Consider the following 23,025-nt stretch of genomic DNA (forward strand, 5'->3'; position numbering starts at 1 on the left):
TCTGGTGATCGATTTGACAAATCCGTATGAACAGAGAAAAGTAAATGGCTATTAATCCCTATCGATCTTGATTGTGCGACCTTAGTTTAAAGGGAATGTTTTGAACGGTGAAATAACGATTCAAGTGTCGATAATTGATTTGTGTCAAGTAATTCTAAGTTTAATTAAAAATCATTGATTGGTACACTTTACTTTCAATGCCTTCACACAGTGACGTTGTATTACAACATTTAAACAACAACAACAACAACAACAACAACAGCAAAAGCATTGTAATCCCACATATGCCTCTGATCATGGATTTTGTAAACATCTCCTTAAAGAAAATGACTATGGGTTATTATTTTGTGATTATGAAGTATTTTGTTGTGTATGAAGTTCAAATCAAAAAGATAAAACGGAGAATGATTTAATTTGGATTAAAAATCTGACATGATACAATTAGTATGTAAAATATTAGTTTGTGTTAAAGTGCATGATTTAATGAGCTAAAAATATTTAGAGTACATGATTAGACTGGTAAAAAGTATCTTTAATTTAATGCATGGAGTGCAAAATGGTACAAAAATCCTTCTTATAGTTTTGTAAATTCTTGTGTTGAAGGTTTTTCACCTGATGAATTAAACTGTGTGAAACTAGGTCTTCGAATCAAGCCCTTCTTTTCATTACTATCATCTTCAACTATCCCGGTAATGCAATTGTCAATAGATTCTCATTTGCAATATGAACCTATCTGCAGACAGCAAAGGATATAGTTGCATAGTTACAAGTTAATTTACAATAGTAATGGTTCGAGGAATGTCAGTCCGAATGGTCGGCCCCTATACATTTTTCTCTAACCAAATGTGGCACGCTTTGCAAAACGTTTGGACACCCATGCTTAAAGGCTTTGGCCTTTATACAATATAGGGGCTCCCCCTATCGCTCTGAGCATAAATCACATGCATTTGGGAAAACTGACAAATGATTCCAAACCAGTGAGATAATCAAGGGTACCAAGTCATCCATGCATCCGTTGTCCCAACAGTTTTATCCTGACTATTTAATTTGTCAGACGATTTTCATTCAGGCTCCCTCATAGCATATCCAATTTCTGTTAAATTAGACAGATTTCACACTGAGTGAGTTTGTGAGTCAATTCATACAATATCATTACTTTAGTAATGTGCTGTGAGATTTTTTGAATGTAAAATGGGCGACTCGCTACAACATCAAAGGTTTCATCAATCTCATTTATAAGTCTAAACTTATGAGGTTTTGCTCTGTTTGTATCTTTTATATTAATCTTATCTTTTCTCCTTTTATGCCTGCCTACATCACCAGTGTGTGTGATCTGCTTTTCTGTGGCTGGGGTGTGCAGAGTGGTAGTTCTGGATGTGTGGCAATGTGGGCAATGTGAATGAAGTTAACAATAAAATAATTGTCCTCAATTTTCATTCTGCAATGTCTTTGGAATGTATTAATATTATTATTATTATTATTTTATCATCATTACCATTACCATTAATAATCACAATTTAATATTATTATTTTTATCATTATCATGAACAATAGTAATAATAATAAGAATAATAATTAATAATATTGAAGGTAAATTGACCAAGTTGATTTTTTCCAAAGTGTGTATCAAACTTGAAGCCTTCAATATTATTGAAGAAGCCAGGGTGGAAGGAAGAAGGAAATTCCTACAAGAGCTGATATTTTAGTCACATGCTCTTGTGGGTTATGTCCTCATATAAACTCTTGTTTATGCAAATTTAGTTTTTCAGATATTTCTGTACCAGTCAGCACATCTTTGACATGTACTACAAGTCTGGGAAAGTTTTTGTTGGTTGATTAGTTTCAGACTGGGCTATTATGTAACGCAGAGGGCAATGAATAAAAGTGCTAATGAATGGATAACCCTATTTTTGTCTTTGCTTTTACCACCTATTACACAACAAACACATTAAAAGCGAACCGTTGATGTGATCTTGTTGTGTATGTTGGCTCAACAAGTACATGTCAATTGTGTTGTATGCAATTGTTCACTTGTGTAAATGCAATTATTGGGGGCTGTGTCTCACACAGTCACCGCAAGAGGGAGGTGCTTTGTCAATGAGACAATGCTCGTGTTTGTCCAACGACTGGCTCTCTCTCAGCTCGCTCTGGGTTGGTTACCACTGATGCACGGATGGTTGAAGGGAGAGGAAAGCGGACAGCTTGATCCAGCCTGTGCGATGCGGCCGCAGAGGTAAGGATCCTCATCTCCTCACTGTTACGGAAGAAAATGACTTTATTTTGTCAGAATATCCTAAATAAAGGCTACCCGGGGTCATGCAGAGAGAGGTTATATAGGGGTGAGGCAGCCCTCTGTGTTTTGCCAGGGTAACTTCTCTCTGAGTGAATAGAGCCTGGTTGAAAGAAAGTTTCTCTGAAAGGCTCGGGAAAAGCATGTGCAGAATGTGGCTGGCATTTGGCAATGAAAACAAATGAGTGGGGAAAAAATGTAAAAAGATATGCTGTTGATGGGTGACAAAGGAATAATGAAGCTATCCTAAGCCTTGCCTGAGAAATAGTTTCCTGTCAACAGAGTAAAGCTATAATGAAGCTTAATGGTGTCAAAAATAGTGGCAGAGTAGAGGTGGAGATTAAGTCAGATTAATTAGAGAGACGAGTAAAGAGGAAGTCGGGGATGAGTGATTTAAATAAAGCGAAAGATCGGTCAAGTTTTGTAAAGTTTCCTACAAAACCCATGCTGTTATATAACCGCTACACCTCTAGGCCTATTTTATATTTAATTCATAAAAATACTTGTGTGTGGCAACAGGATAACATATTTTCATTTTGTCTCCAGTCCTTTATCAAAATACAGTACTTTTCTTCTGTGTTAGAAGTTTAGATTCAAGTCAAGTCAATTTTTTTTGTATAGCCCTAAAAGAGAGCACATCCAGTTTGTTTTGTCTTAGTGCTGTTATGTATCTAATTTTTATTAGTCTTAAGAACGATTCGATAAGGATTTCGATCTCATGCGATCCCTTTTCCTGTATGTGTTTTCTATTCAAGGCAGAAGAAGAGGAGAGTTTGTGCAAAGTGGTGAGGGAGAGCAAAAAAAAAAAGCAGAGGGGCTGGCCTTGGTACAGATCCACCATTGCTGGTTTTGGCCAGAACAGGGGAAAAAAAAAAGGCGTCCACCAGTGGAAGGAAAAAGAGCAGTCCACTGGTGACACGCTCAAAGACTGCATTAGTGGGAAAGACGGAGGGTGAGCCGACCATTTGGAGCTCAGTGCCAAATTGTGGAAGGCAGGAGGAAGTAGGCGGAGGACAACAAAGAGAGTTGAGGGCCTAGAGCCCAAACGCAAACAAGATGACGGAGAACAAAATAAGGTAATCTTTGTTTTGTCAAACATTCCATCTGCTGTTACTCCAGTCACCTGACTAAACACGACAGAATGAATTGGTCTGACACTAGAAATCTGTTTGACTTTAATCCTCTAAAGACGGATTTGTTACCACTTTATTTATTTGCATTCCCTTTAAGCATGTTGATTCCATGATAGCGAGTAGTTATTCAGCCATGCGTGGTGCTTGCTTGTGTTGACAGCTGCATGTCGTCCATGCATGTGTCCAATGTGTGTTGATCCCTTTGCAGTCTCCCAGCTAAGCTGATTAATGGGGGTGTGGCAGGCCTGGTTGGTGTGACATGTGTATTTCCTATCGATCTGGCCAAAACCCGCCTGCAGAACCAACAAGGCGCCCAGGTTTACAAAGGAATGTGAGTATGGTTTCCAGAGCGAATTAAAAAAAATAAATAATCCATGGTTTTCCTGTTCCATCATAACTGCATTGTATCACTCTATTAAATTAGCAACTCGGCTAAACAACAACCAGCATTGTCACATGGATCACAAAGAATCTCATTGAAAGGAGACTTGAAAAGACAAACAGTCTTGTCTCATGGTTTGTCTCATCCTGTGTTTGGGTTGTTTTTTGTTTTTTTAGTGGTTGAGAAAGTCTCATGGAAAATCAGGATCATAACTAGCTGCATGCATGTTTTGTTTTGATGTAACTGCCTGCACTCACTTATTATAAACATTTGTTTGAGTGATATGTTCAAAAAGCAAAAATGCATCATGTGGAAAAATGTGTGTCAGCGTCCTTAAAAGACCCTGAAATTTCTGTGCGGTGGGCAGCCTTGTGATGGGTGGGTGTGACTATCCTGTGCTCAGAAGCACAAGATCCAGACCGCAGTTTTCCACGGTGACTCAGAGATGGAAAACTACCCAGAATGGCTTAACTCCCTTTCAAGGCCCAAAAATCAAAGTTAGATTGTGTGCTACCAGTTCAACATTAATCAACATACTAAATCTTTACCCGTTTTCTACAATCTAAGTGACATTAACATCCGCATAAAAAAAAAGTCTCATTATTTGCCCAAGTCAGATGTAGCTTCCTTCATTCTGGTGGTATAGTTTGACCTTTTGGGCATAGTATTTAAATGGCAGACCTCCAAATTAAGCAACTGTAGTGAGCTTTACAATTCAATTGAGGCAATGTTATTTCTCTTTGGTCATAACAGGTGGGACTGTCTGGCAAAGACAATTCGCTCAGAAGGATATTTTGGATGCTACAGAGGTATTTTTTTGCCTTTCTAATGCCTGACACAAAGAAATATACAAGTTTATTGTGACATTGCAAAGCATGGGAGTAGCCATCATATCTTATTCATCTTATTTTTTGCAAGATGGAAGTATTTGTCTCACATTAGCGTGCTTGCCTTCACCAGGCGCAGCAGTCAACCTCACTCTTGTCACACCGGAAAAAGCAATCAAATTGGCAGCTAACGATGCCTTTCGACAAAAACTCTCCAGAGACGGGTAAGCTTTCAGAATATCCATTTGAATACTAAGTTTGTTTGCTTTCTAGGATTCCATGAGGTGTGTAAATATTTGGACAATGTTATGGTTTTGCAATTGTCTTAAAATAATCCAAATGTGAGCCAAGCAACAGCTCTAAGAGGTTTCTAATAATGAACCATTTAGGATCATTTTGATCACTGATTTTGTCATCCAATCATGGGATGAATTTTGATTAAAAATACAAAGATAGGCTAATTGTTGGAGTTAAAATTGACCCATATTTGACAGGTTGCCAAGTGTCAATGACAAGCGTTGCATTTAACACCTAATGCTCTACTCTGGTGACTGACGTGAATCTGGCGGGGTGCGAATATTACACCAAATGTTGGTAATTTGGCAGACAAGCATAGGATGTGCAAAAAGGAGCGCTGCAATGCTGTAGTCACAATTAAAGTCAATCAACTACATTTGATCAACTGCACCACATGGTTTATATAGGCCTAAATTTAGAATGCATTTCTGCCGCCAAATTATTTCTCCACCAGGCACATCTCAAAGGGCCGGAAGTACCGGGAGGCCCTGCTTGGGGGAAACAGTGAGCCTTGTGCCTGTATGAAAATTAAGATACGTTAACGTTTGCCTATGTGCTGTCTACAAAAAAATAGTCCCTAGTGGGACGTAAATAAACCCCAGATATTTGGTGATTCAAAAATAATAAGAAATGTCTGTAATACGATAATGTCATGTTTTGTTAATGCTTGTTGTTGTCTTGTTTTGTTATTAGCCATTTGCCCCTTTGGGGGGAAGTTCTGGCAGGGTGTGGGGCCGGGACATGTCAAGTGGTGGTCACGACTCCCATGGAAATGCTCAAAATCCAACTACAAGATGCAGGGAGGCTGGGTGAGATTTATTTCATGCAGAATTCAAATTAATATAGCAAAAAATCTTTTTCACTAACAAAATGACTTACCGTGTTGAGGACGTAAAGCTCATAAAAGGATTGTTTCTGATCAGCTGCCCAGAGGAAAGTCACACCAGCTCAGGCTGCTGCTCCTGGTTCTGCTCCATCATTAGTGGCACCCCAGCCGTCCCGGCCCGGTCCTCCCCTACGGACATCTGCCACCAGCATCACAGTGGAGCTGCTGAGAACCCGAGGTCTTGCTGGCCTGTACCGGGGAGCGGGCGCCACCTTAATGAGGTTCTGCACACAGGCCACTATACGATCGTACAAAATCAACTCCATTTAACTCAATCTGGTTATTTGTGATCAGAGTTGGCGTAAATTAGATATAAGGACTTCCTCCCAAAGTTAGGTAGTTTATGTGTGGTGAAAACCTCATACAAAGTGTTGCTCTGGATACAAGTGCACATCAGGAGATTCAAAACTTTTTGACTGTTACAGTCAACTTGCATTGGGGTTGAGGGGGTGGCAGTAAAAAGAAGCTTCCTGTATGTGGCACTCTAAAATAAATATTGCCTCATCCTATTTGACTGAGCTAAAACAATCATTAAAATGTCTGAGTTGGCTTTAATTGGCGGATGTCTGTGCTATGATTTCATTATGTAAGGGCGAAAGAATTTATACTCAATGGATTTCGTAAAAATGTGTCAATTGTTTCTACCACCATTCAACATCCTCATTACTCTGATTGGATCATTGTGGATTACGTAACTTAGACTACAATGTTTGTTGTACAGCATTTCCTGTCAACTCTAATCAACACTGATCAATAGATTCTCCAGCTATGTCTGGTTGCTGTTACAAATGGAAAGGCCACAGATCTTTTATCACACCATTCTTCTCGTACATGAGCTATACTTACACTTTGCAAAATATATTTTTTTAGGGATGTCCCTTTCTCAATGATCTACTTCCCATTGTTTGCCAACCTGAATGCATTGGGGAGGGAAAAACACGGAAGTCCAGGACAGCTGCAGGCAAAGGCTCCTTTCTGGCAGTCCTTTGTGGCGGGATGCGCTGCAGGCTCAGTGGCAGCTGTGGCTGTCACACCGCTGGATGGTGAGTGAAGAACCACTTGTGACTAGTGAGTTAGTGATTCAACTCATCACAACCTATTATAGAAGATACGATTAAACATCGACATATCTGGATTATATATCACAGAGTGGTGTGTTACAGTCAATGCAATCGTGGTCAATTGACAATTTGAAATGGTAACAGCACTGTACATCATCAACTATCTAAATCAATACATCATGACAGATACTGTATTAGGTACGCTGACATAATCTAATACATTTCTAGGTTCAGTACTACAGTGATAGTTGGAAGTAGTAACTCATCTTTTGATTTTGCCAACCGTACAGTGATAAAAACCCGATTGCAAACACTGCAAAAAGGTGAAGGGGAGGACACCTACAGAGGAATTGTAGACTGCACACGGTAAATATATTTTACATTTGGATATTAATTCTGTAGTGTATTGCTCGCCATTATTGATCATGTGTATCTTTTGTAGGCGCATAATGACGCGAGAGGGACCCTCGGCATTCCTGAAAGGTGCAGCGTGCCGCGCATTGGTTATTGCCCCCCTTTTTGGCATTGCGCAAGGTGTCTACTTTCTGGGTGTTGGGGAAGCAGTATTAGGATTAATGGAATAAAACAATCGTCAATGGGTCGCGTTGTATCTGCACAATTCTTTTTGCGCAGTCAATCTGGAGTACACTCATGAAGGCCCCAATGTTCGTGTGGACCCAGTGGCTCACATATGTTATCTGGGCTTGCAAGGTATAGGCAACAGGGTCTTGTGTACTGTGTGTGCATTTTGAGTTTACGTCCAGAGTTATCCCTTCACCTAAAAGAGATCGTCTGGTAGCTAAGAAAAAGTTGCATGTCAATCAGGCTGCTGCTAACCATTTGCTTGGTTCCAAATCATCTAAAGTGGTCTCATTGCATAATCTTCAACTTCACAGATTAAAAAATTGGATCTTCTTTACTTGCCCTGTTATGATTTCTTTCCACTCAATCTGTGTGGTCTGAGTTGTAACCTTGGATTCCCTATACCTGGATTGGGAAATGCTCCCTGTCAGTAGGTCATTTGTTAATCTGATGGTAATGACTTAATCCCTGCATTAGCGTAAAATATACACACTTCCGGCCTAAAAGCTACACACTCTTGGGCCGCTGCACTTAAACCATGCTGATGCTTCCTTCCTCACAGGTTCAGAAGGTTTAAAATAAACCCTAAATAATGGGACCAAAAACTACTTCTAACAAATTCCCAAATAAATATGGACATTAAAATGAAAGCCTTATTATTATTCTTTGTTAAAATTAAAAAAAAAAAACAAGAAATGGTCTTGAATTTTCCGATTTGTGCTGTTCAGAATTAATTTTGTAAAAAAAAAAAAAAAATTACGCACTTATTTTTAAAAAGTATTTTAAATGCAATGCTGTAGTTTGTATAAGTAGGCAAGATTTTTCGCAGAGCAAAATTCTGTGTAAAGTTTGTTTACAACTTGTAAATAAAGATACACACAGACATCTTTGTTGTACTCATTTATTACTTTGTCTCTTGAATGTTAAGCGCTCCCTTATAATAAACATATTCCTTGTTTGGTTGTATACAGTTGTATACATTGTAATACTGTTAATTTCTCTTGAAGCAAAAAAATAATAATACCAAATTTAAATCAGTTCCATTATAAAAATAAGGCACTTGAGGAAATATACTAGTTGTCAGAAGTAGTATGCAACACAGTGTTGATCTACACGTGTGTAAATGCTGCGCCCATCGCAAACGCTATTAATCTGTGAATTTGCGGTTGGGGTTGGCTCCAAATAAGGACACTCTGATTTCAGGCATCATCTGTTTGGAGGAAAAGCAACAAATCACACATTACTAGTGCAATATCTATTTGAATTATCAATATAATTAGAGCAACATAATTGAAAGCTCCCATGCGAGGTTTCTTTTTTTACTTTGTGAATGAAATACGCTCAGCCAGTTTGCCTTGAGGCCACCCGCTATTTTGGCATTTTGTGGAGTGGAGCGCCCTCTCCAGGCTAAATTGTAGAATCACTCCTGGTGATTTAGACATTTTCCATGTAAACATATATGGCGTTCTTTATTTACCTGTTGTGCTAGAAGTTCTAGTCTGTTCTCCAAAGTGTTGGATACTTTTATCTTGCCATTGTCATTATACACCTCCACTCCCCCGCAGCTGTGAAAACAATCATTCATGTGTCCCAAAAATTCATAAAAAAAATTAAAAAGTAGTCACTATTTTAAAACGAAAGTGTATTATTTGAAATATAGAATAACTATGATTGTATTTTGAATTTTCTTACATGCTTGATGGTAGAAAATGGTTCATGTCAATTTTGACAACAATGTGCTTTTTCACAGTCTCTTTGAAGATGGGGATGTTCTTATTCACAGCAGCCTACCAACAAAGCGCAAACACATCCAGCACTTACAAAAACTCCCCTCAATGGGAACATTTGTGACTCCCCTCCTTTCCTCGCACTTTTCCCAGATCAACCTCACCTGAACCATCTCCACATCCTGCTGTCGACAGCGAATGATAACTTTTTCTTCCAGCAGTTGGTAGAAACCCTACATATTAGAGGAACAAACTCATAAAAAAAAAAGTCACAACGGTGCAAATGTCACCCAGTTTACTAATGCAACAACAGTTGCAATGTTTCCATGCCTGTATCTGTAGGCCATGTGTATTGGCACTTGAATCGACAAAGTTATGCAATTCAATCTGCCTGGATGTCTATCGCAGTGTGACGACATGACAATCCTACTCGTGTGCACGTTCTGATCAAGATACAATCGAGGGAAACCTGTCAGCGAGATCCCGTGAACAAAATGATGGTCTGTTAAAGTAATCTCCAGAATGAGAATGGCATCTCAACTACACAACAAATGAATCTGTCTGTTTTTGTTTTGCCCCACCCTTTTTTTTTTTTTTTTTTTACCTGAAGCACAAGACCCTCTAGCAATGTGGAGTATCTGGCAGAATCCTGAGCAATCGCTGCAAGCTTTTGTCGAGCTTCAAACAACATGTCCTGTGTCACATTGGGGCGTGGGATAGAAACATTCCAAATGAAATCCAAGAAATATTTCACTGATTGATTTTCGGTGCAAGACAAAGGGATATTTAAATACTGTGATATTTGCCAAACAGTTTTCCCGCTTACCGTTATCATGTCATCACGGGCCTTCAGCACTTTCAGCCTTGCTTGATTCATCAAGTTGGACATCTGGCTGTGGTTCGTGGGAAGATAACGTCACAGATTACTTCAGCGCACTGAAGGGGGCAAGACCTTCACCATTCACCACTGTAATCAATGACTAAACATCTCTGATCTTAAAAGTCTAGAAGAGGTCAAGTTTAATCATTCTCCAAATTTCCCATGGAAAAGATCTCATGCTAAGAATTGAAAAGCTATTTGGATGGGATATGAGAGAAATCCATAATAGAAAGTTGCCAAATTTGCAGTATGTCTTAGATTCACATGAACCCTGATTTGACATTAGAGCATATGAGTAGTCTGTATATAAATGAGTAACTTTAGTTATAATGGTATGAGATTGGACATATTAAGTCAGGAGTGCCCAACCAGTTGACTGCGGTCGACCTTTCACCAAATGTCAGAGGGGACTGGCTCCAGCTAAAGTGAAGTGACCCTGAACAGTGTAAAAGCGACAATGTAAAAAAGGGATATCTAGATGAATCATTTAAAGACAACAGAGAATACAAAATGTGCCCAATTAGACAAAAAATAATAATAAAATAAATCAAAACCAGCGTTGTTTTCAGTTCTTGAGACCTCCCACGGACCCCCACCACTCCCTTAAAAGAAACTCACATTTTTTTATGCTGTTCAATCTGCTTTTCCTTTTTCTCATAGTATTCCATTATTTTCACCCTTTGCGTTTGGACCAAACGACCTTTTTCGATGTTGAACTCTTCCTCAGCCTGCATCATAATCATGTCATTTCAGCAGTACATAAACATACAAATGTATTCATTGTGTAAGGGGGTGTACCTACTCTGGCGTCAATTTCTTCAACCTTTTCATTGGCCTCTTGCTCAATGAAGGCCATCATGTGCTTAATCTGTCACAACACACATCCAAAGACCTGTTAGATTCAAAGTCTCGACTGGTGGAACTTTGGAAAAAAAAATGTCTCAAGGCAAATTCAAAATGAGAAACGTTATTTAGCGCGATACAATCATTTGGCAGCGTTAACGGTAATTCAATGTTTTGACCGTACGTTAAACTTTTAGCGACTCTTAGTTTGGTATCTGACTATGATAGTTAGTTACCTGTTTTTGGACGTCCGCATCGGTGAGGGCCATCTTTGTTGTTAGTAAAAATTAATGTTTACCCAAAAGCAGTTTATAAAACGAGATTTGACTGCAACTCGTGGGAATCTCGTTTACACTACAATGTAACTTAGTGCTTCCGCTCGCGACACACCAAGTTGGGCGAAAATAAGACATGACAAGAGTTCCGATTTTGTGTTTCAAAATAAAACAATTGGTTTGCTTGTGTCTTGGAAAAGCATTAAAGAGTACGATTTAACAGATTATTACACATTGTTTTTTCCAAATACAATAAGCAATTACGAGTGAATAATTAAAATAATACTTCCCCTGAAACTTGTGATTGTACGTTAAAAAAAAATAATTCACGTATAGTTTTTATATGAAGGTTGAACAAGAACTACTGGTATTCCACTTTTGCTAGCTTATGATTGTTCTTAACGCACACTGCCTTTTTGACAGCAAGGGCTCCTTTTCGTGCGAAGATATACTGTACGAGTGTTGCATAGTTTCCCTCCGGCCTCCCGTTTGTCACTATCTGGCTGCCTTTATTCAAGGACGGTAGGTGTGTCCTTCATTTCAATCAAAGTCAGGGTTGACATTGCAGAAATAACAATCGAAAACATGGAACGCTACGAAACGTATTCTTTTTTGTGTGGCTGTTATCGCGTGGTGGTTTGAAGATGACCCGTCGACCTCAGCATCGACTTTCCCCACTATTAAAACCACGTGTCTGATTTGAAATATTTATAACCACTGTCTGTCATCTTAATATAGTTTGGCTGTACTCATCGAATATAATTAGCACTTATGCATCTTCAAAAATCTCAGTCATCCCAGCAGGGCACTCACTATAAATGCCAAAATATATATACTTATTCCTGTTGTGAGACACAGTGTCATACAATCTACTCTGAAGAGTTGTTTTAGGATGAAATACACAAATTTTAATACTGATTTGCATTTAATATTATGTGAATGGAGGTTTCTAATCATACTTGTGCTACCTCCAAAACTCTTGCCTCTTTCTCAATTCAGGTGGGGCGTCCTGCAGCAACATATGTGCCCAGGAGTGTGACACAACTTTTGATCCATGGCTACCTCAGGCTCCCCCACTCCTTCTCCCCTAATAGCCGCCACCGTGCCTAAAGATTTCCATTATGAAACCAAGTACATAGTGCTCACCTACCTGGGACGGCTGCCTGCGGGTCGACGGCACTCTGCGCTCATTGCAGCTGAAGGTGAGAGGAAACAAGCAAAGTGTCCCGGTATAGCTATTCCGCTAACAATATGCCAAAATTGCAGCCTAGAGTATCGTCCAATGCCGATATCAATCTAATATGGCATTGGCAGCGGTGATACCTGCTTTTTTTTTTTTTTATCATTTGTCATTATTACTCATTTGTTAAAATGTGCACACTATTCATTCCCTTTATAGTAGACTATTAACGCCGATTTGTACGGGTGTCTAAATGTTCCAAAGAAAAATGCAGTGCACTCAAAATTATACACAACACACTTGGAAAAGGAGTGAGCATCAACAGGTTCATATGGACGACAATACATTTCCAGCATGAGTTTTTATAATTCACACATTGTCAGAGTTCTTAATGCTTGACTTTTTGTAAACATCTGTTATCCTACTTAGAATATATTTATTTTTGTTTTTCATAATATAATACAGTAGTTATTGAAATATTCTTATAAAATGCTAATGTGGCAAAGTTGATGCGACACAAAATTTGCACAGAAAGCAAAACTTTTGGCCATGACTGATTGACTGAATGTGGTTACATCCTGTGAGCTAAATTAAAACATTGTTAGCATAACAAATGGATGATGAACACCACGTACTCTCCAAACTCAATTTACTACAGTGTCCTTGCAGATCACTAAAATGACATCATACTCCTAAATTATGTTTAGGTTCTATAAATGAAGAGAAGCAGGTTTAGAAAGTAACATTGTGTTAGATAAAAGCAAGCATCTGCAAGTTATTTCAAAAAGTGAATTTTCTGTATTTCCCGTCTCCACCGATGTCGTGTGTTTGCTTGGCATAGGCGTGGCCGAGCCGATGAATGTCTGATCCCTGTTTTCCGCATGACCCGGTCCAATTTCTGACAGCTTGTCATGTGTAATCACTGCAGGATCACTCACACATTAATGGAGCCAAGCTGAATAGCTGGCCTTGTAGCTGCATGATTGAATGCTGAAACAGCACCAAGCCGACAGCAAAAAAAACAGCACTGATTCTCTGGGTAGTTGTGTCCAAGCCACAGATAGGGACAATGTGTGGACAGAGGGCTGCTTTTTGACAATCAAAAAGTGTCCACTGGTTGTATTCCCTTCGTTGAATTTTGCTGTTGCCAACAGTCAAGCTGCCTTTTTCGAGAGAAAGGCAGACAACAACAACAACAAAAAAGTCTACTTTATGAAATCTGTGATTTCTACATTGAAAGATTGTGCTGGCCGCCAGGTTGATGTTGAGTCAGTTGTTTTGTGTACCTTGCGTGATTCATCATGCCCTCAGCCGTGTAGAAAGAATGAACCTTATAAATATTTCACTCAGGGCGTGAGCTCGGCATGGGTGTCGTGTCTGTATGCAATATGTGGACACATTTTTCAGCCACGTGTTGAAAAGAGAATGTCTTCATGTTGTGAAACCTAAGCGCTGGAAAACAGTGGCTGCAGCATTTGGAATGTTTACGCACTAATTCCACCGTCCAAAAAAGTAGTGCTGCTGATCACAGATTTCTCGATTATTAGTAAAACACCCCGAATTTCAGGAACTGTAGAGGGATTTGTAAAGCCCCATTATTCACTCTTGTTTGATTGGATTTAGAAAGTGTCCCCTAAGTCTTATTTCTTAGGGGCTAATAAATAATGGAACCAAAAGTAATCTATTCCTGAATCAAGTGTTTGAGAGTCTTTATTAAAATCCTGTATCATTCTTGTTTTTTTTTTTAATTTAAGTGCTCATTGATCCTGCAGCTATGATAGTATCTTAAAAATGTTGAGCATTATTCAAATCTCGAGGTACTCGTTTTTCAATGGTGTATTACATGACCGAGAGAGAGTAGCCACGAGGTGACGCAATTCCCTTGCAAATTCTATACAAAGCAGTTTGCTACTTTGTGGCTACTTTGCTTTATTTGGTGAAAGCAAGTTAGAAGTTGTCTATTTGGCTAACAATAAGTTGCGTGTTTCAAATTGTATTTTCAACAGACTCAGAAAGCAGGAGCACCGGCATTGTGAAAGAGCAGATAGAAGAAGAGCTGAGACGACTCGAAGATGAAATTGAGGCTTGTAAGTCACTCAGACTGACACAAATAAACCTGTTGCTTTCTTGGCTTGTTTGCAAACCTGACTTCTTTTTGAATTCTCAGCCTTTTCCAGCACAGGGTTTGACCGTCGCACGTCCTTGGTGTTCAGTCCAGTCAACCCTGAGACATCAATCGAAGACTGTCTCGCTGAGCTCGGAGATCGTCTAGTTGGAGAGCTGGACGCTCAACTGAGAGGAGCTGTACACGCACTTCTCGCGGGGTCGGTTTGTTACGATGGCAACTTGCAAAAGCACTGTTTAACATTTTACTTCACAGTCCAGCCAGCTTTATCAATAATATTCATTTATGTAAATTATGCACACATTAACATTGACACCGGTGCAGTACAATAAAATCGCAATGACCTAATGTGTGTCTAAAATCTGGACTCAAAGAAATCCATTTTATATTTCATGACTCCATGTCTGTATTTAAGGCCTCTCGAGTTTGAGAGATTCCGAGATACAACACTGGACCTGTTAACACACACACAGGGAGGATGGAGCAAGGTGAGCTTTGACTCCATCAAACACCTTTTTTATTTATTTATTTTTTTGAAAATGAAAGTGAACCAAATTGTTTTGGGTTTTGCACCATTTCTTGCTCATATCCTTTTTCTTTGTTTTGACCCTTTCTTGGCAGTTTTAATCCAGGCGTTATTTCCTCTTTTCCTTCCTCCTGTACTGCTCTCCTTTGTTACAACTTTCTCCACTTCCTCCATCTATATCTCTCGACCATTTAACTTCCTCTATTTCACTTGCTCCTTCTTATTTTTGTCCGTCCTCTCTCCTTCCGCTCGGCTACTGTTTCGCCTTCCTTGTTGCCGATTTACTACTTCCTCTTTGTATCCCAGGTGCTTGTGCCTTTGGTGCTTCTTCAGGCTTTGCAAAGTGAAGAAGAGCACAATGTTTCAACCCTGCTTCATCTCGGAGTGCGCTTCTTGGAGGAGGCTCAGGGACAATACATCAGCCAGCAAGGGGGATACGTAAGTGCGATACATTTCTACTCACTGCATTCTGAGCTTCAAATTAGTGTATATGTTTTTTTTAAAATACCACCCGACATACGTACGGGTCGGTAAATATACTTGCATTTATTAATAAAAGAAGACAAAATGTCTCAACGCAAGGTCAAGTTATCCCAGACAATAGAGTGAAGAATAATAATCAAAATTTATAATTATATATATTAAAGCAAAAAAAGGTATTGCCGGTGTCAGGTGGAAATTCTCCATATCCAAGACGGCCCCCGGCCCGGCCCCTGTTCAGCAATTTCTAACACTTAAAATGAACAGAAGAGGGCGGCAGTGAGCCACTTTCATAGATCCAGTTTCACATTTTTCAGGTTCAACTGTTTAACAAGACTTAAAAATATAAATGGGAATTCTATTACGGAAGTATACTTAAGTACTATTTCACATACATAGGAATATAAGTTTATGACCTACAATCTTGTGCTACTCTTGAGTTAATGTTCTGATTGATTTGCCCTGAGCGGAGAAGATATGCAAATATTTACCTGCACAATAGTTTACAACCGGTCTGCCGTTTGTAGCTCTGTCATGAGTTGTAATGTCGCTCAGTAGTTACACTGTTACAAGATTTAGGGTGGAAAAGGTGTTTCCACAGGCACTCTACAATTCATAAAGATTTGAATATCCTGCAAGTCATTTTAATACACAGAGAAATGGCTTCATAATTTCTTCAACTACTGTAGTGTCGCAATAGGAACACCGGCCTTTGTGATATCAGTGAGTTTCTAATAATCCATCATAGTTCACTGCGTCACAAATAATCCATATGAACGAGGTCATGCTGACGTATATGTTGCATCATAAAATTTGACATATTAACCACCGCTTTGGTCCATATACATTTTTATTATTTTTTTCACGCAACCGAATAAGAACACAGTGTGCTCGTTCTGTACGAGGCTACATTCTTGCCCCAGCGTTATGTCACAGGGGATGAACAGATGATGTGCTGGGGCAGGATCAGCAACGGAGGGGTGAAGAGAAAGGAGGCGGCTGCCTGTGTACAGGCTTGATCATTGGATGGGGAGGGAAAGTAGCTTGGTGGCAGCAAGAGTAACGTCGAGCTTGTCCTTGACACTTTGCAGACTTTGCACTCAGGTAGGATGTACTTTCTCATTGCGTTATTCTATTTGCACTCCTGTAGTAGCAGAAATCTTTGAAGCTCGGGTAGTATTTTCTGCCTTTGTCTCTATTCTGTTGGTACTTTTGAATACAGAGATTAAAATGTTCGGTACTAAAAGATTTGGAGAATGACTGACCTTTTATAGTTTATATAGCAAAATTGTCGACTTCCATCTGTAAGCGTTAATAACGGCATTTACCACTTCAGCACTACACACGTTTTTTTTTCTCTTTCAAAGTGTCAATTTACATCGCGAAAAATGTACATGATTGAATTTAATAAATCACAAGCTGTTCTGTATTTCACACAAATTGGGCATACTTTTTATACTACATTAAATGAATGGCAAATCTGCAAATTTGTGAAGGCGATTGAATGGTTAGGACGGAGTCGTTTTGTTGCACATTTCCGAATACAATGCAGATTATTATGACCTGAATGTGGCGTATGCTTCATTTGGCCGGAACAAAACCAGTAGCCCCCAATAAACAGAACATAGCCAGGGGTATTGCAAGAGGGGGGAGGACATATTTGCCAAATGTCTATGAAGAGACTCGTGACCTTAAAGGTCGTCCAGCTAGCTTGTACTTTGTCCGCTATGTTGGTCTCAACGCTTTGCAGTAAAAGCCGCACATTTCACGGGACAGTTGGCTCCCATTTTGCGCTCGTGCCTTTTGAAACCAAGTGTTGCTGTATGTAATGGGTTTGGCTCAGCCCTTGTCACGGCACGTTCCTCCTCGGCCTGCACCGTGCGACTGTACCCTCCCTATGTTATGTAAGAGCCAGCTCATGTGTGAAATATGTGCATCACCATGCCTTGACTTTGACACGAATCTGGAATAGAGCAGAGTGCCTGACTGACTGCTCTAAAATAAAAATAGCTCTCACAACCCTGTGGAAGCATCATCAGAAGGGATTAAAATGGCCCACTGGTAATGTGTTTTTTTTTTTTTTTTTCTCCTCTACGTATCTTCTATTCAATGCAATAATTCAAATGATGTACTCATTATTACTCCCATGGAATATATTAGTGATCAGGTCCATCCAATCTTATCAATGGGCTTAGGAATGAAACTGGTGGTAATGTGAGTTCCAAAATGGCTGAATAGTGTAGTATCACAGAAATGGTACTCCCCCCACTGAACAGTTTTGTTTTTTTCTAATGTCGGCTTCTGTGTAATTCTTTGCTTCAGCTGACTTTCACTTGTGAGGTAAAGGTGCCTTTTAAAATTGTACACTTGATCTGTGAATGGCCTTTCACGATTTCCGGCTTAATGCTGATTTGCATTGTTGTGTGCAACATCCTGTGTCTGGTTTCAGACGTTAAGTGAATGCAGCATCATTCTTCTTTTTGTATTCGTCAGTAAGGTGTCAGGCTAACACAGACTGGTGACTGCCCTGTTAGCCATTTTGCAGGACTTTACTCCGCTCATATCCATCACAAATGTCTCCCAGATGTTGTGACCTTCATAAGCGACTCACAATATTGTGTAACCTACTGAGATAGGAAATGAAGGGGAAATGGGAAGAACGACAAGAATGACAGATGTTGATATTGAAATGGATTTAGTGAAGTCGCTTGTTTTCTGGGTTCCTCATCTAGTTGTTCATTATTGCGTAAATTGTGGGTCAAATATCAGCATACTTATGTTCTTCTGTATATTCTGGTCTATTTTAACCTGTCGAATTGCTCAGTATAACGTTATAAAGATAAAAAGCATTGATTTCGGACGATTCTTAAGCCTCCAATCAGATCGCTCTGACGGCATTCCTTCGCTGCTCATAGCCGCTACTGAGCAGTGGAATGTCATAGGTTGACATACTAGTCATTGGTCAACCTTCAACTCCAAATTTTCAATAGGAAAATAAAGCATGTACATAATTGATATTTATCCATTCGAGGTTTAATTTTCTTTCACCGTTTTTAATTACGACCACTATCTCCTGAAGCATTTTTGAACCTGCACAAAAGCCGAATGCAATTCAAATTCCAGTATGGATTTTCTTTTTTCCAATGGACTTAACACCACATGACAGCACTGTCCTCTCCAGACTGGATGATGACGATGAATGATGTATCCTGATGGTGCTTTTTTTTTTTTTCTTCTAAAGCACTCTCTCGTGCAAATCAGCTTACAGCGAAAGCCAATGTTGGATAACGCTTGTGGCTATTAAATTTTAATCTCATTCCTGAATGGTGCAGCTGTTGTTGTTATGGGGAGGAGAAAAAGAAAAAAGAATCAAGCCATTTATTAATTATTGATCAATAATTTTTCATTGTCAATCTTATCTTCAAACTGTCCGAAATGAGTCACTCTGTCTTGAAGGTATTCCCAGAAGGCAGAAATATGTCATGTAAATGAATAACAGGGCAAGTTTGTGACCTTGATAATAATTTGTTATCAAATGTAAACTCATCGGAACAACGTTTTATTTGATGACATTGCATTCGCGGCTTTTGGCTTAGGCAGACAAGCTGGTGTCATTCAGTTGTCGCACGAGATCATATGATATGTTTGCTTACGTAACACAGGATGACGCAGCACAGGCGTTCATGCTTGTGCTAGCTTTATTGCGATAGGTGGCACACAAAGCTAAGAAACAAAATGGTGAATGACAGCACGAATTAAAAGCACATTCATATATGAAACGATTAAATCAAAAAGGCACACTAAAAAGATACAATTGTGGTGCAATCGGAAGATGTATACATAAATAGCCGGTGACATTGAAGAATTGTTGTTTTTGTAGATATATATTTTTGCTCTCGTTTTTCTTCTTTGCGAGAGTCCGCCTTTTGCCCAAAACGTGCATCTGAATTTTTTTTTTCCTCTTTTACTTCGAGTACATTCAAATGTACTTTACAGTTTGCCGCTGATCCCAAGTAGAATTGTTTCGGGGTAAGCGCATGTATTCTTAGTTTGCTACTGTCCAACAATATAAACTCTCTACACTCTGTCTTCCACAGGGGGAAATATTTGGCCTTAGTTCAGAAGACGAACGAGGCGTTGCCATTGCCGAAGACAGCAACGACATCTACATTCTGTCGGGGGAGCAAGCGCCCGACCGGCTGAGCCCGCAGTCGTCTCTGCTGTGTGCAGGAGACAGCAGCAGCGGGCAGAGCTCCTGGCAGGTGGAGAGCTTACCCGTGTCGCTGGCCGGCCACGAGTCGTGGGCGCAGGTGTGCGCGATGGACCCCGAAGATATCAAGAGCCTGGACAGCAACGAGGGAGTAGCCCTGGCCGAAGAGCGCAGCGAAAACAATTCTTCCAACTCGGACATTGTCCATGTGGAGCGTGAGGAAGCCGAGCTCCTGGAGGAAGGAAGTGAAAGCGGTGCTATCGAGGAGAGCATGATGAGCGTCTTGGGTACAGAGAGTGAGCTGGCCCAGCTCAGAGAGGAAATTAGGAGCCAGATTCCTGTTGCTCCCGTGTCCTTGGAGGAACCTGCCTCCCTGATTTCACTGGACGAGCCTGTAGTCATAGAAACACCTTTAAGCTTGTCAACGGAACCTTCCCTTATCTCTTTAGAACCAGAGCTTCCTCCTCCAGCCTCAGAAGTTGCGGCTCCTCCTCCACCTGAACCGCAACCCTTACCTGCTCCTATAGTAGAACCTGCACCAGAAAGCCCTACTGCTCCTGTGCCTGCAGAAGCTGCGCCCCCATCTCTGGCTAAGCAGGGCCAGACCGCAGAGCCCGAAGCCCCGTCTGAACCGCAACTGGAGCCTGTAGATTTGCCTCCCCAGCATGAACCAGAGGCCCCGAGCGAGCTCGATGTCCCACCAGCTGCAACCCCAGTACCAGAGACCCCCGCGCAGGCTGCTGGAGAGGAACCTCCAGTGCCGGCAGATCCAACATCAGAGCTCCAGGTTCTGCTGTATGGTGGAGCTGCCCTGGTTCTCCTCACTGCTGTGATGGCGTATGGTGTCATAAACTATAGGAGGAAGTAGAATAGACGCGTTTCCTTCTCAGGGGATTAGTTCACACATAAAAAGATGTGGTAGGAATTAAATAATTGAATAGACTGAAGATGTGTTTCCCATCCGCGGTCTATGGCCCCACTTCCCCTGATGTTTAAAACAATCATGGTTTTGGTTTCTGTTTTTTTTTTTTCTTTATTCCTCATTTTGTGTGCCATGTGATTCCCTCTACACTTATTAAATTGTCCTCATGATTTGTACCACTACTGTATGTGTAGTATTTTGAAATGAGTATGGATGCTCAGTCATACTCGTAAATTGCTTTACTCGATGCTTACATCGATCATTGAAAGAGCTGCAGCACATAGAAATGTTCAGTCTTTTAAAAAAAATAAACACATAGAAAATTCTTCATTTAGCAGACTTGCTGCTGTTCAGTTAACCTTGCCACATGAAAATTCATTTCAATATTCTGTTTTCCAAACTGCTGTCTTTTATTTATGCATTTTTATTCAATACAGGTTTGGTGTCACTGTGACGTAAACTGCGGAAGGTTTCCCTTTTGGGTGAATTATGAGTGGTGACCAAAAGCAGAAAAGTCAAAGATAAAAAAAAAGAAAAGAATGTCTATTAAGATTCCATCAAACTTTGTACCTCGAATCCTTACAGCATTCTACTTGAGAATAAAGAAAAATGGCAGTTTTTTGACCGTATGATAAAAAAAAAAAACAAAAAAAACATTTATTTTGACATTTTACAAAACAGAGGTAATTGAATGCATACAGTGCCATATTTTTTTTTTCATTTTACATGAACATTTAACAAAAATAGAACTCACAAAAGCACATGTGACAAACGTTACACAAACATTGCATTCCTGTTCACAAAAAAAGACTAACGGTCAAAAACGATACTTCAACACTTGTTTTTGAAAAGTGACTTAACGTTTCTTTTTTTTTTTTTTTTCCCTGCAAACATTTCACATTTATTTTTTTGTCTCATCCTTCCCACTTGAATTCACCTTGCCCTTGGAGGACTGATGTACCGCAGCGCGGTGTTGAAGAGATCTCGAAGCAATTGTGGACTGTGTACACACACTTGCTTCACCAGAGTGAGGCTGAGAGCCAAGATGACCCTCTCCTGGGGCAGCTGCTCCAAGCCAACCATCATCATGGCCCTCTGAACTTCACTTTTTAGGAGGTCCAGCCATTGCTGCAAAACCACAGTCAGGCAGCAAATTACGTTCGTTGATTGTGTGGTGAGTGTCGTAATTGAGAGAAGACTCACCTCGCTGGGTGAGGACAGGATATTCCTACGCAGGTTTTGGGCAGCCTGGTCCACAACACTCTGCTGAAATTGGTCGGCAAGTTCTCTCAGTCGACCTGCAATCTCCTGCAGGTTTCTTGCTTCATCTTCACCACCTTACAGGAAGTCATAAATGTGTTTTCCTTCATCAACTCTCACAAGATTGTTTGGCCCATGGTGAGGGGGTAAACTCAGATTATGTTCGACATGTTCTTTGAGTCACCACTCCTTGAATCTTTTTTTTTTTTTACACAGTTACACTATCGGTACTACTTGAGTACATAGAGTTCACTCGCCAGGCCAGTAGTGCTCCACTCCAGGCTCCATGTCTGCGATGAAATCCGCGTTGGATACGGGTAGGTATCCGTCAGATTCGATGACTCCATCATCATCTTCTTCGCAACTACTCCTCCAAGTTTTTGTTAGCTCATTGCCCAAAGAGTAAACTTCCTTGTTGTACTGCACGTTACTGCAACCCGCCTGGAGGAAGCTCAACACCACCAAAGCGGCGTTTTGCTCGCTGGCCAACTTTGTCAGATCATCCATCACTTTGTTTTAAATACTACCTGGAGATGAAGGTGGTTTGTCAAACACGGTAAACACGTTTCACCGTGAGAGTTTTAAATCAGTTAAGTTGAGCAACAGTAACACATATTTGTCATCGTTAACCACAAGCAGTCTTCAAAAGATGAGCTAGTGACCAACGCCTAAACAAGCTAGATCAGGTTATCTTAACGCTACAATACTATGTCGGTCGAATGTTAGCTGCTTAGCCATTGTTGAATCGAAACTTTTAAAAACAAACTTATTTGAGCCACAGGTAAAATCTTCTTTTTACTTACAATAGATCGCCTGTAAAGTAGCAATGCTGGATCACAAGTGTCCTCTTCTGGGCAAGTGATCATGCAGTTTGATAGGGTGGAGCTTCACGTAACCTACAAAAAAAATACTTTCGATTTGAACGCAACCCAAAGAAAGTGCACGCAGCACACAGATCACAATCAAGTCGATTAGTTTACGTACACATATGGGGTTGCATATACGTAGGTTTAAAAATAATAAAAAAAGATATCAAATGGATTTATGGATATGAAACATTTGAACAGGAAAGACCCAACGAGTTTAAGTGTCAGTGTTGAGCCAAGTTGGCAGTAAGAAAAACAAACAACAACTCAGGA

General features: G+C 40.1%; 4 protein-coding genes across 5 annotated transcripts; 2 read left to right on the forward strand and 2 right to left on the reverse strand.

Annotated features, from left to right (window-relative positions):
- Positions 1 to 2,079: 2,079 nt before the first annotated feature.
- On the forward strand, positions 2,080 to 8,339 carry slc25a18 (solute carrier family 25 member 18). Its single transcript, XM_085915040.1, has 10 exons — positions 2,080 to 2,233; positions 3,046 to 3,366; positions 3,632 to 3,754; positions 4,559 to 4,614; positions 4,766 to 4,856; positions 5,623 to 5,738; positions 5,853 to 6,036; positions 6,686 to 6,858; positions 7,167 to 7,242; positions 7,319 to 8,339. The coding sequence occupies exons 2-10, from the start codon at positions 3,347 to 3,349 to the stop codon at positions 7,458 to 7,460; spliced, it is 981 nt and encodes a 326-aa protein (XP_085771166.1). The 5' UTR covers positions 2,080 to 2,233; positions 3,046 to 3,346; the 3' UTR covers positions 7,461 to 8,339.
- A 6-nt stretch (positions 8,340 to 8,345) lies between these two features.
- On the reverse strand, positions 8,346 to 11,346 carry atp6v1e1a (ATPase H+ transporting V1 subunit E1a). The gene is made up of 9 exons (XM_085915041.1): positions 11,145 to 11,346; positions 10,868 to 10,933; positions 10,684 to 10,793; positions 10,012 to 10,078; positions 9,790 to 9,879; positions 9,350 to 9,418; positions 9,151 to 9,245; positions 8,936 to 9,023; positions 8,346 to 8,668 (listed from the first exon to the last, which is right to left on the reverse strand). Exons 1-9 carry the CDS (start codon positions 11,175 to 11,177, stop codon positions 8,606 to 8,608), a joined length of 681 nt encoding a protein of 226 aa, XP_085771167.1. The 5' UTR covers positions 11,178 to 11,346; the 3' UTR covers positions 8,346 to 8,605.
- Positions 11,347 to 11,558: 212 nt separating this feature from the next.
- On the forward strand, positions 11,559 to 21,246 carry bcl2l13 (BCL2 like 13). Of its 2 annotated transcripts, none has more exons than XM_085915038.1 (7): positions 11,559 to 11,705; positions 12,183 to 12,385; positions 14,370 to 14,450; positions 14,531 to 14,687; positions 14,904 to 14,976; positions 15,321 to 15,452; positions 19,592 to 21,246. In XM_085915038.1, exons 2-7 carry the CDS (start codon positions 12,238 to 12,240, stop codon positions 20,570 to 20,572), a joined length of 1,572 nt encoding a protein of 523 aa, XP_085771164.1. In that variant the 5' UTR covers positions 11,559 to 11,705; positions 12,183 to 12,237; the 3' UTR covers positions 20,573 to 21,246. The 2 variants fall into 2 exon arrangements, with proteins under 2 accessions (XP_085771164.1, XP_085771165.1); XM_085915039.1 differs by having other exon boundaries at positions 11,575 to 11,709.
- On the reverse strand, positions 21,013 to 23,012 carry bida (BH3 interacting domain death agonist). The gene is made up of 5 exons (XM_085915042.1): positions 22,871 to 23,012; positions 22,690 to 22,782; positions 22,144 to 22,413; positions 21,830 to 21,963; positions 21,013 to 21,754 (listed from the first exon to the last, which is right to left on the reverse strand). The coding sequence occupies exons 3-5, from the start codon at positions 22,391 to 22,393 to the stop codon at positions 21,560 to 21,562; spliced, it is 579 nt and encodes a 192-aa protein (XP_085771168.1). The 5' UTR covers positions 22,394 to 22,413; positions 22,690 to 22,782; positions 22,871 to 23,012; the 3' UTR covers positions 21,013 to 21,559.
- Positions 23,013 to 23,025: the final 13 nt, after the last annotated feature.

This window comes from Syngnathus leptorhynchus, chromosome 6 (genome assembly GCF_054491065.1).
Source record: "Syngnathus leptorhynchus isolate UIUO chromosome 6, UIUO_Slep, whole genome shotgun sequence".
Classification (NCBI taxonomy): Eukaryota; Metazoa; Chordata; class Actinopteri; order Syngnathiformes; family Syngnathidae; genus Syngnathus; species Syngnathus leptorhynchus.